Here is a 10,894-nt window from a genome sequence, read left to right on the forward strand (position 1 = left end):
AATGAGTTGATTCTGACCCATAGCGACCACGCAGGAAAGCGTAGAACTACCCCTGTAGGTTTCCAAGACTGTAAACCCCCCCCCCTTTTATTTCATAAAAATTTGTAATTACAAATTAGGTGGGGAGAGACTGTAAATCTTGACCGGTCGAAAGCCTCATCTGTTTTCCAAGGAGCAGCTGGTGGTTTCAAACTAGGGTCTGTGGTTCACAGTCCCATGTAGGACCCCCTATCCCACCAGTGCTCTGGGCATACGTACAGGAGATTTAAATCTTTAAACATAAGAAATACATAGTTTGAGCCAATTAAGATCCTAATGCATGCTCCATGGAGGTTAGCGTCAGAGCAGCAAGAAGGCAGGGTTAGAGACAAAGGAAGGACACAGAACGAGATCAGCAGCAAAGCTGTCCCAGGAAAGAGACAGCCTTTGAAGGGGCTCTTGGAGCAAATCCCTCTGGTGCTACCCATGTCTGGGCACTGGGCCTTTCTGGCAAGCCGCGTCCCCCCAAGCCTGCATCTCCAGGCCACATTGCTTTTACTCCTGAGCACACAGAAGAGCCAGGGTGGGGGTGGGAAACACCCGGCTTGTGGCCTTCGAAATCATCGATGCCAGCTAACGACACATGCTTCACCCCACAGAAGCAGGTCCAGCCATCTCCTCAGGGGTGAGTTCATTTCGTCTTTGACCAACTATGCCAGGCTAATTTTTAAGTTCATAATTTTGTATGAATTTTGCGTCATATGTTAGAAATACCGAATGGCCCTTGGCAGAAAAAGGTTTCCCACCTGTGACGTAGAGCCAGTCAGACATCAGGTGTCAGACCCAGCAGAGGCATGAAGAGTCTAAAATTAGCACGGACCATGGCGACCCCGTGTGTGTCACGGTGCTCCACGGTTCTCAGGGCTGCTTTTCTAGAAGTGGACTGCCAGGCCTTTCTGCCCAGGTGCCTCTGGGTGGACTCCAATCTTTGGGTTAACAGTGAGTGTCTGAACAATTTGCATCCCCCAGGCTTGGTAACAGTGGGAGAAACATGAGGGCCACTTTTGGGTGACTTGGGTGATGTGGACATGCCAGTACCGTCACAGAGGTAGGGGCCCAGAGACCACCTGACTAGGCTTCCTCCCGCTGGCCCCTCTAAGGCCCCTCAGAGCAGTTTGAAAACCTGGAATCCCGAGTCCTTCAATTTATAATCGAGGAAACTAAAACACACTACTCATCTGTCTGAAATCTTTTTTTTTTCCTTCTGTCTGAAATCTTAACAGAGCCGGTGGACGTCAGCCTGACCTTTACTCAGGTGTCTGCTGTGGAGGGGCGAGCTGCTGAGCACCTCCACCTGAGAGGGCAAGGGAACCACGAGAGAGGTGGCTGGAGTTCTGGAAGGTGGTACAGGAGATGGAGTTTTGGCTAAAACTGAACTTGGGGATTATCTGAGGTTTCACTTGGCTAGGATTTCTCCCAGCCACGCGCTCTTTCACACACACATAACTGTTAAACTTCCTGCAGAGGGAGCTAGCCCAGAGGTGAGCTGGCACAGTGAGTGCTCACCTGGCAGCCGCCGAGCAGGTGTACCAGGTCCTGCCAGAGGTATGGCCAATAGGCCTTTACAAAACCTCTTACCCAAGGTGACGAACAACAGAAACATGGGTGAAGGGAGACGGCAGACGGTGTAAGATATGAAAATAATAGTAATTTATAATTTATCAAGGGTTCATGAGGGTGAGATGGTGGGGAGGAGCTGATACCAAGGCCTCAAGTAAAAAGAAAAAAAATTTTTTTGAAAACCCAGAATTTACAAAGTGTTTTTTCAAGTACCTTGCAATCTCTCTCTCTCTCTCTCTCTCTCTCTTTTTTTTGGAGAAATTACTCTTTTTCTCTGGGTAAGTAAAATAAGGTTTTCTTTTTCCCAAGATGGCCTTTGTTCAAAGTTCTTTCCAGCTACAGTTCCTAAGAATGTTCTGTGGACCCCGGCTCCTCTGGGCCTTTCCCACCCTTATTCCCACAAGATGCCGAGGACCAAACTCATCCTATTTCCATTGCTCACAACTGCCACCTGGTCTTTCCCAGGCGTTTGAAGCAGACAAGGACCATGGTTGAAGGCTGGACCCAACCAACCCAAGTCCAAGAAGCTAGGCCAACAGGACTTCTAGACCCAGTGGAGAATCTGCTGAAGTTACATACACCTAGGTTCTGGAGCGGTCCCTCTCTGCTCAGGCTCTGAACCTAGGGCCCCAGCCCAAGACCCTTCGACCCTGGGACTGCAAGAGCAGGCCTCAGCCAGCTCCCAGCAGGAGAGTAAGAGGGCTCCACTGCCCCAGAGCAGCAACACTGAGGGAGCCCTGCCCTCCAGAAAGGAGGGGGAGAGGGGAGGAGCCCCACCCACCAGGTGAGGTCATGGGAAAGCAGGTCTGGCGCTGACACCTGGGGAAACCCGTTTCCAGGCTGCTTCCCACGCTAGCTCTCCTGGGAACCAGCTAAGCCCCAAGTGGGGAGCCCCACACCTCCCCCCTAGTCCAGTTCCCATCACACTGTCCCATCAGCCACCTGGTCGGTCCAGCCTCAGCCCTTTGGTGCTGGATCTGTCTCTATCCACGCTGTTGAAAGGACTATGTTGACAATGTCAGGTAAAGTTTGGGCAGGTAATGTCAAGGCTGGGGCTTCAAACTCGGCCTCTCTGCAGGAGAAAGCCTCATAAGGGTCTCGATGAGTTAGAATAGATTCGGCAACAAAGACTATCAGGGCAACATGCAGGGGGCTCTACTGACCATTCCAGGAAATGACAAGGAGACAGCAGCTTCTGAAACTTCAGACTTTATTTGCAGACTCTTTCACTGCCCTTCCTCCTCTTCCTCCTCCTCTTCCTCCTCCTCCTCCTTCTCCCCCTCCTCCTCCAGGCTGTGACCTTGGGAGAGGGTGACTTCTAGCCCCTTCCTTGGGCTCTAATTTGCAGCTCCTTCCCCAGCCACCTGCTGGGCCTTGCCTCTCACTTCCTGCCCTACTCCTGGCCCAGCCAGTTTGGGCAGTGCCTAGGGAGCCCAGAGCCCAGGCTTCCCAGGAACCAGCGGCACCGCCCTCCCTGGTTTGAGGGCAGCCCAGGTGTCAACCCTGCTCTTGGTTTGCCCCACTTTCGGCTGGCTCTCCCTCTTTCCAGGCCAGGCCCTCAGAACTGCCTCCAGCGACGCAGCACCAAGACCTTGCTTTGACTCCCTTCCATCTCTCAGACCTCTCTCCCAATCAGGCTAGACACCCTCCAGCTCTCCAAGACGCCCAAGCTCCTCCTCGATCCTGTGCCAAGGAGGGGGGCTAGAGATGACTGCAAGGGGCCCTAAGCCAGCACTGGTAGCCCATGACGAGAAGGCTGGAATTGGACCCCAAGCTGCTGCAGGAGGCAGCTGATCCTGTTGGGCCCATCAAGTGCTGGCTTTCCTGTAAGCTATGACCACAGAAATCTGGGTCTGAGCCTCCAGGCTCACCCTGGGAAAACAGCGTGGGCCATTCGATGCCCTCTGCCCCCACAGCGTTCAGAAGAGAACTAAGTCCCTTGGGTGGCCTGATCCACTGTCAGTAGCCCCCTCCAGGGGCCCCCGAGTCCCAGGTTCCAGAAGTCTCTGGCCACGCATCCACTGCTCACTACCCTGCCGTCATCCTTGCTCAAACAAAGCAGAAGAACTTCTTCCAGCGGCAGCGCGAGAGGGTGCGCACACCCTTGGCGTTCAGTTTTTTCTCCAGCCGAGCCTTGTGCTCAATGGCGCTGAGAATAGCCGAGTCAAATACCTCCTTCAAGTTCTTCTGCGTCAAGGCCGAACATTCGAGGTAGCAGCAGGCCCGGATCTTCTCGGCCAGACCCTGAGCCTGGGGCTGGGGCACCGGGCCCTCCCGGCCTCCCTGGTCCAGCTGAATCAGTACATTGACGTCGTCCCTCAGGTCGGCCTGGGTGCCCACCAGCAGCACCGGCGCCTGGGGGTTGTGCGTGCGGATCTCGGGCAGCCATTTCTCTGTGATGTTTTGGAAGGAGCTGGGCTGTACCACGCTGAAGCAGGCCAGGAAGACGTCGGTATCCGTGTAGCAGAGGGAACGAAGCCGGTCAAAGTCATCCTGGGTGGAAAGGCCAGGCTGTTAGTGGGATACCTGGAACCCGAGTGGGTTTTAAACCCGGGGCTGAAAAGCCTCAGGTTTGTAACCCAGAGCTCGAGCCCTCCCCCCTGCGGTTCGATCTGGGGTCCTCCCCATCTCTGGTCCAGCTCATCCCAGACCAAGGGGGGCGGCGCCTCGATTCTCACCTGTCCCGCTGTGTCCCAGAGCTCAATGCGCACGGGGGCTCCGTCCACCAGAACTTGCACTGCAGAGGCGGAGGAAAGCATGGGTTAGGAGGGGCGTCCCCGGGGCCCACCGGGCCCACCGGCGGCACCTCGAGGCCTGCTACCGCCTCCCTCCCTGGGGGCTTCGTGCCCTGCGGCCAGCGGCCGCGCCTCTAGCCCCAGCCGGCGCGCCGGGGGGCACCGCCCCCCAACTCCGCGGCCGCCGGAGCCAGCCGTGGAACGTACCGGAGAAGGTGTCCAGCGCCGTGGGCCGGTAGCGCGTGGGGTACCCATTGCAGGTGTAACTGACGATGAGGCTGCTCTTGCCCACTGCGCCGTCGCCCACCAGCACGCACTTGATGCCCAGCTCCGGGGGCGCGCTGCTGCGCCGCGGGGGAGGGGTCGGGGCCCGGAGGGGCGGCGGCTCCGGCTCGCTGAGGTCCCGCGGGGGCATGGCCCGCTCGGGAGGCAGCAGAGGGGCCAGCCCGGACGAGGCTCGGCTGCGCGGACGAAGACGAGCGCAGCGCTGGCTGCCGCGGGCTGAGTCGGCCGGGGCTGGGCGCGCCGGCCCGCCGTTAGCCGAGGTATAAGTGCGGCCCCGCCCACCTCATCTACATAGCCGAGCGGCCCGGCTCCGCCCCCTGCGCCGCCGGCCCTCCGCGAGACCGGGCGCAAAAAGCTCGCGCTCAAAGACCGGCACCAGGACAAAGAATTGCTCAAATGAGGGCCGATGTGGTCTCCTGACAGAGAAAGCTATACACTGTTAAAAGGAACAAAGCAAGGTGCAGAGCACACAATACAACATGAGCCCACCTTTGTTCCAATCAAAACAAACAAAATCCATACCAATGCTTGCACCAGTAAAGTCCGGCTGGGTATGGCCCTCGTTAGTCATAGCGGTTACCACCAGAGGAGAGATGGGGTGGGGAGACTTCAATTTCTATTTCACAGTTAACGTATATATTTGAATTGTTTTTATTTTTTAAGTCAGGTATTGCTTTAAATTCCAATTCACTACCAGTCAATTCTGTCTCATGGTGACCCTTTAGAACAGGGTAGAACTGCCCGTGTGGGTTTCCAAAGCAGTAGATTTTTTCAGGAGCAGAAAGCCTCATCTGTCTCTTCTGGAGACACTGGTGGATTTGAACCGCCAACCTTGAAGTTAGGAGTCCGGTACATAATCCATTAAGCTCCCAGAGCTCTCTGCAAGGTCTACAGTTTGAACCTGCAAGCCTCTGGAGAGAAAGAAGCGGCTTCTCCGGTAAGGATTTATAATCTCAGAATCCCATGGGACCAGTTCTAATCTGTCCTGTAAGGTCGCTATGAGTCAGAATTGACTCGGTAACGGTGGCTTTTATTCCTTTATAATAATTTTATCATTAAAATGAATCTGAAAACATACAGCAAAAGAGAGAGGCAGAGCACAGCAGACAGCCCCTTCACAGGAGAGCTGCCGGTAGACTCAGCCTGAAGTCCTCCTGCCTCTCTCTACTATGGGGACTTAGGACACTCCATTACCCTAGTTGAGTACTTTCTAAGCCCCCAAAGCACCTAATATAATACCCCCATCCCAAACATATTCATTACTTATTTGCAGATACTAGCCTCCCACAGTCTTTGCCTGAGGAGTTTACAGACAAGATCTCCCAGGTAACCCTAGGAGGTCACCGGGTCACCGAAGAGTAGGCTGATGGCTAATTTCATCTCTTTATTGCAACCACACCAAGGAACGCCAGCCAGGCCCAGAATCCTTTCTCTGATTCCCAAGGCAGTCTTTTGCCTGTGCTTATTCAAAGATCATTGCAAACACAGGGGCTAGCTGTGGCTGGGCGGGGGAGTGCTTGCTGGCAGTGGAGTGCATGGTACAAGAGAGAAAGCTATTTCTCAAGAGAGTTGGTAAAATAAGAGTCTGGAAAGCCAATCTCTTAGAAAATGCCTCCTGAGCCCTGGTTTGTGAGTGGGAAGAAGGCAACAGCTAGAAAGTTGCTGACTTAACCACTAACATCTTGACGATGGGCAAAGTGTCCAGTCCTCAGTCCCCATTGCTACATCCCGAAGGATGGCTCCATTCTGTATTCCCTGTCTGTCGGAATGTCCGGGGGAAGCTAATAATCCCTAATGGTGGCTCCAGAGTCCCCGAGATCTCTCAGTGATATCGACATAACTATATTCATCAGGTCAATGGAAGAGGCCCCACGGTGCTGTCCTGGCATTGCTGAGCCCTAGGAAGTCCACAGGAATCCTGGCGGCCTATGGCTGACTTGCTGGGCTGCAACGGCCAGGGCAGCAGTTTGACACCAGGTGCTCTGTGGGGGGAGAGAGGAGGCTTTCTACTTCCGGAAAGATTTAGTCTTGCAAGTCCACAGGGGGCAGTTCTATGTGCCCTACGGGCTCTCTGTGAGTCAGAATCAACTTGATCCAGTGAGAAAAAGTCCTAAAACGGTCTTTTCTTGCTCTCCTAGAAAGAGAATCATGGATGGGAATTTGCAAAGAGCTCAACATCAAAAGACCTGCCCCTGAGCCCCAGTTCTTCAGCCCACCACCTAATTGCATGCTCTCCCCCTGCCAACACCACCCCTTCCCCGAAAATCACTTGATCAGTTTCAGCTCTATAAAAGGTCAAGTGAAGCTTGCTCATCCCTGAGAATCCTGGGGCTAGCCACCCGTGATTCAGGCAGCCTAGGGTTCCTAAGGAGGCTCCCTGAGTCAGTATCTGGGATGAAGTTGTTATTACACACACACACACACACACACACACACACACACACACACACACACGCTCTTTTGACACTGCTCTTGTCCTTTTACATGGGTTTTTATAATAGTTTTATTGGCATTGTAAATTTGAACGCAATCCTGTTTAATCTTTTGTGGGTTGGAGGGGTATAGTTACTAAATACTACACAAATGGGTGAAATGAGATTTTCCCGGGGGGCGGGCAGGGGGGTGGCAGGGAGGATGGTGGTGCCTGCTGACATAGGTAAAAACCCTGACTTTACCTAAAATGCGCCCATTCTTCTCTGGTCCCATGGGTGGAGACACTTTCTGACCTAGGTCCCTCTGTCTGAGCTGGTTTAGGGACAGTCTTGTCAGCAAGAGGGGGAGGGAGGAGACAACTTGGGGAGCTGGTGAGTCACCTAGTTCTCACTAATGACTTGCAAGTCTGGCTGCTGCTGCCAGGAAAGCCCCGTCCTAAGGGTGGGTTGGGCCTTACTTCTCCCCACCGGAGGCACCTTCTTCCCCAACTTCCAGACTCGCCTTCTCTAGGATTAAAACCGAGCCCTCGGTTTTTCTCCTTAGAGAAATGACTGCTTCTAGCAGAGAGCAGAAACTATACAAAGCGAACCTGGAGCTCCCTGTAGCGCGGGAGGCAAAGGTGGCTCTGAAGCTGCCCTCCCCCAAACAATGACAAACCTCCCCACAAACATGCCAGTGTGTCTGAGAGATGCAGGAGACGCTGGAAGCCTCCCAAGGGCCAAAGCATCTGAGCAAGAAGAGCAAGGGAGTTCGGGTTATAACCAAACGTGTAAAACAAAAGGTCCTTGTGTCCATACCGATCAAAAACCGGATCAACGCAGATGAGAGTAGGAGCAGATCTCCCAAGCCGAAAGAGCCCAAATAATCTGTAGAGATACTATGCCTTCCAGGCGTCGGCGCCTGCCTCTCCCCTGGACAGTGACTTGCGAAGAATGCAGTATGGAAAGTGTGGAGGGGAAGGCAACAGCGGTGGAGAAACCTGATAAACATTACCTCAGCCAGGTGATCAAGGTTAATATCAACAGTCATAAGTCAAGTTGATAGTTGGCTCCTGAGATGATGTGATGAGAATGGCATTTTACCTCTGTGGTTTCCCTCCTTAAAACCTATGGCTTTGGACTTGTAAAGGTGCTTCTAGAGTGGGGGCCGGGCCAAGGGTAGGAGGTGGGTGTGTGTGTGTTATGGGGTGTTTCTATCTTGTCAGTGAGTAGAATGAGGCCCAGAGATGGCAGCAAACTTACCCGAGATCAGCAGGGTTCCCGCGGAGGTCCTCCGTTAGGTGTGGTTAAGTTCTTACTAGCCATCCCTTATCTTATTTAAATGAACACCACACGTGGGGATATCGCAACAGTAAAACTTGAACTCAACAAGAGTGAGCCAGAAGAAGCTACCTCTGCCCATCCCACCATGATTCTCTCGCTGCTGATAGAGAACTTCAGTTGTGTGTGGGGTTTATTCACACAGTTCGGTAGACAGCATCTGGTCTTGTCCACTTCTTCTGCCGGCCTCACCTGAGACCCCCAAATCAGGCCTGCTGCACAGAACGAGCCCAGAGACTGGGCTGGGCAAGTGGGAGAGCTTTGAAATGAAAAAAGATGAAAGAAAAAACACTTCCTATTTAGCACATACTTACAAACCAAACCAGTTGCCTAGGAGTCGATGTGACGCATGGCGGCGCCGTCTGGTTCAGAGCAGAAGTGTTCTTGATAGGATTTTCAATGCAGTGATCTTTCAAAGGAGCCCTGGGTAAGCACTGGACGGTGAACCAGAAGGTCGGGCCGTTTAAATGTATCAGTCCCTCCTGGGGAGAAAGCGAAGGCGGTCTGCTTCCATAAACATTTACTGTCTTGGAAACCCAATCGGAACAGAACAGCTCTATCGTACAGGGTCCTGTGAGTCGTAATTGACTTGGGTAGCAGTGGGTTTTGGTTTCTGGGTATACGTTGACCACTAGCCTTTCTTCCGAGGTGCCTGGGAGTGGATTGAAGCCTGTGGCCTTTCTATTGGTAACTGAGTGCTTAATCATTCGTGTCACCTAGGGACTATTAGTCACGATAATAGCAATGTGGTAATGACCCACAATACCCACTGCCATCAGATTGATTCTGACTCATAGGGACACGACAGGGCAGAACAGAACTGCTCCTTTGGGTTTCCAAGACCATAAATCCTGTCTTTTTCCTACCCGCTGATGAGTTTGAACTTCCCTTCCAGCGGAGAATCTAACAACCCTGGGGGCACAGTGGGTTGGGTTGCTAAGCAGAAGGTCAGCCGCCCCTCTGGCAGAAAGACAAGACTTCCTGCTTCCACAAAGAGTTCCAGTCTTCGAAACCCACAGGGGCAGTTCTACCCTGTCCTGGCAGGGTCTCGATAAGTCTGCATCGACTCCATGGCATTGACTTTGGGAACATTTTTCCAGCCTCGAAGTTAGGAGCCCAGTGCTTAACCCACGGCATCACTAGGACTCTTTTTACGTAATGATTGGAACACACACGGTCAACAACCAACAACAAAGTGCTTTCCAGGTCCTGGGGTCACTGGGGGTTCCCCCTACTCACTGTGCTGTGTCCATTTGGGGAGATAAGGCTCAGCAAGTTCAGGACACACCCTTTGGCCCTTTCACTTCCTCACCCCTGCTTCCAACCCACTGGCCAGCCCTCCCATGCTCCAGATTTAAAGACTGTCTCAGGGTAATGGTTTGGGGGCTCACCCAGGGCTCCCCACCAAGGGCTCTCAGTCAGCAACTCTGTGTCACCTTTCCCCACCCCAGCCCTGGGGAAGTCCCATCTCCCTGCTCCTGCATTTCTGTGTCCAGCTGATCCCAACTTCAATTGTCCTCCTCAGACCTCTTTCCCACCCAGACCTTTCATAGAGCCCTGGCCAGGATTTTTCAAAAGCCTGACGAGGCTGTTTCCCAAAACCTTCCTCTAACACAACCCACCCTTTGAGCGTTCCCCCTAACTACCTTATTCCTAAGGGTGGTGGGACAATGCTCTCCACCCACCAGAGTGAACTGGAAACTGAAGGGGCTCCAACCTCATCATGCGCTCGAACTCCTCCCCCCTCAGCCCTGTGCTGATTTTGAAGTACTTGTCTCCCTTTCTTCCTCTCGTTCCTCAAGCACCACAATGATTCAGTCTCCCACTCCCAAACCTCCCGTTAGCCCCAGGAGAGTGGACGCAGGTCCACACATCTCAGTTGGAGCACATCCCCAAACAAAACACCAGACCACTGCCGTGGCTTGGATTCCCACTGAGTGACCCTCTATTACGGGTCTCTGAAGCCCGTAAACTTTTATGGAAGCAGACAGCTTCACCTTTCACCCCTGGGGCAGCTGGTGGGTTTGAACCATTGACCTTGTGGTTAGTGGCCCAATGCCTACAGCCCAGCACCATCAGGGCTTCTCAGAACAAACACCCCAAGGATGGGATAATAAGCAGCCACCGAAAATTATTCTTAAGAAAAATTTCAAGGGCGTGGGAAAATATTGCAAGATAATATTAAATGTACATAATTGTACATATAAAATGTTGAATTGGCAAATATTTTGCTATATGTAATTTTACCACAGTAAAACAATTTTACCATAATAAAACAAATTTTTAAAGTAATATTAAATCATACAGAATCATATAAGTTGTTAGAACCCAAGTATTTTTTTAAATCATTTTATTGGGGGCTCATACAGCTCTTATCATAATCCATCCATCCATCCATGTGTCAAGCACAATTGTACATTTGTTGCCATCATCATTCTCAGAACATTTTCTTTCTGCTTGAGCCCTTGGTCTCAGCTCATTTCCCTCCTCCCCCACCCTCCCAAGCACAAGTATTTTTTTTTT

The 10,894-nt window shown here is 52.5% G+C and overlaps 1 protein-coding gene across 1 annotated transcript; it reads right to left on the reverse strand.

Annotated features, from left to right (window-relative positions):
- Positions 1-3,403: 3,403 nt before the first annotated feature.
- On the reverse strand, positions 3,404-4,779 carry RHOV (ras homolog family member V). The gene is made up of 3 exons (XM_004712717.2): positions 4,542-4,779; positions 4,278-4,336; positions 3,404-4,092 (listed from the first exon to the last, which is right to left on the reverse strand). The coding sequence occupies exons 1-3, from the start codon at positions 4,747-4,749 to the stop codon at positions 3,649-3,651; spliced, it is 711 nt and encodes a 236-aa protein (XP_004712774.1). The 5' UTR covers positions 4,750-4,779; the 3' UTR covers positions 3,404-3,648.
- Between the last annotated feature and the right edge of the window lie 6,115 nt (positions 4,780-10,894).

The sequence above is a fragment of the Echinops telfairi genome, unplaced genomic scaffold, assembly GCF_000313985.2.
Source record: "Echinops telfairi isolate 266 unplaced genomic scaffold, ASM31398v2 ScPeMD7_18;HRSCAF=68, whole genome shotgun sequence".
Taxonomy (NCBI): domain Eukaryota; kingdom Metazoa; phylum Chordata; class Mammalia; order Afrosoricida; family Tenrecidae; genus Echinops; species Echinops telfairi.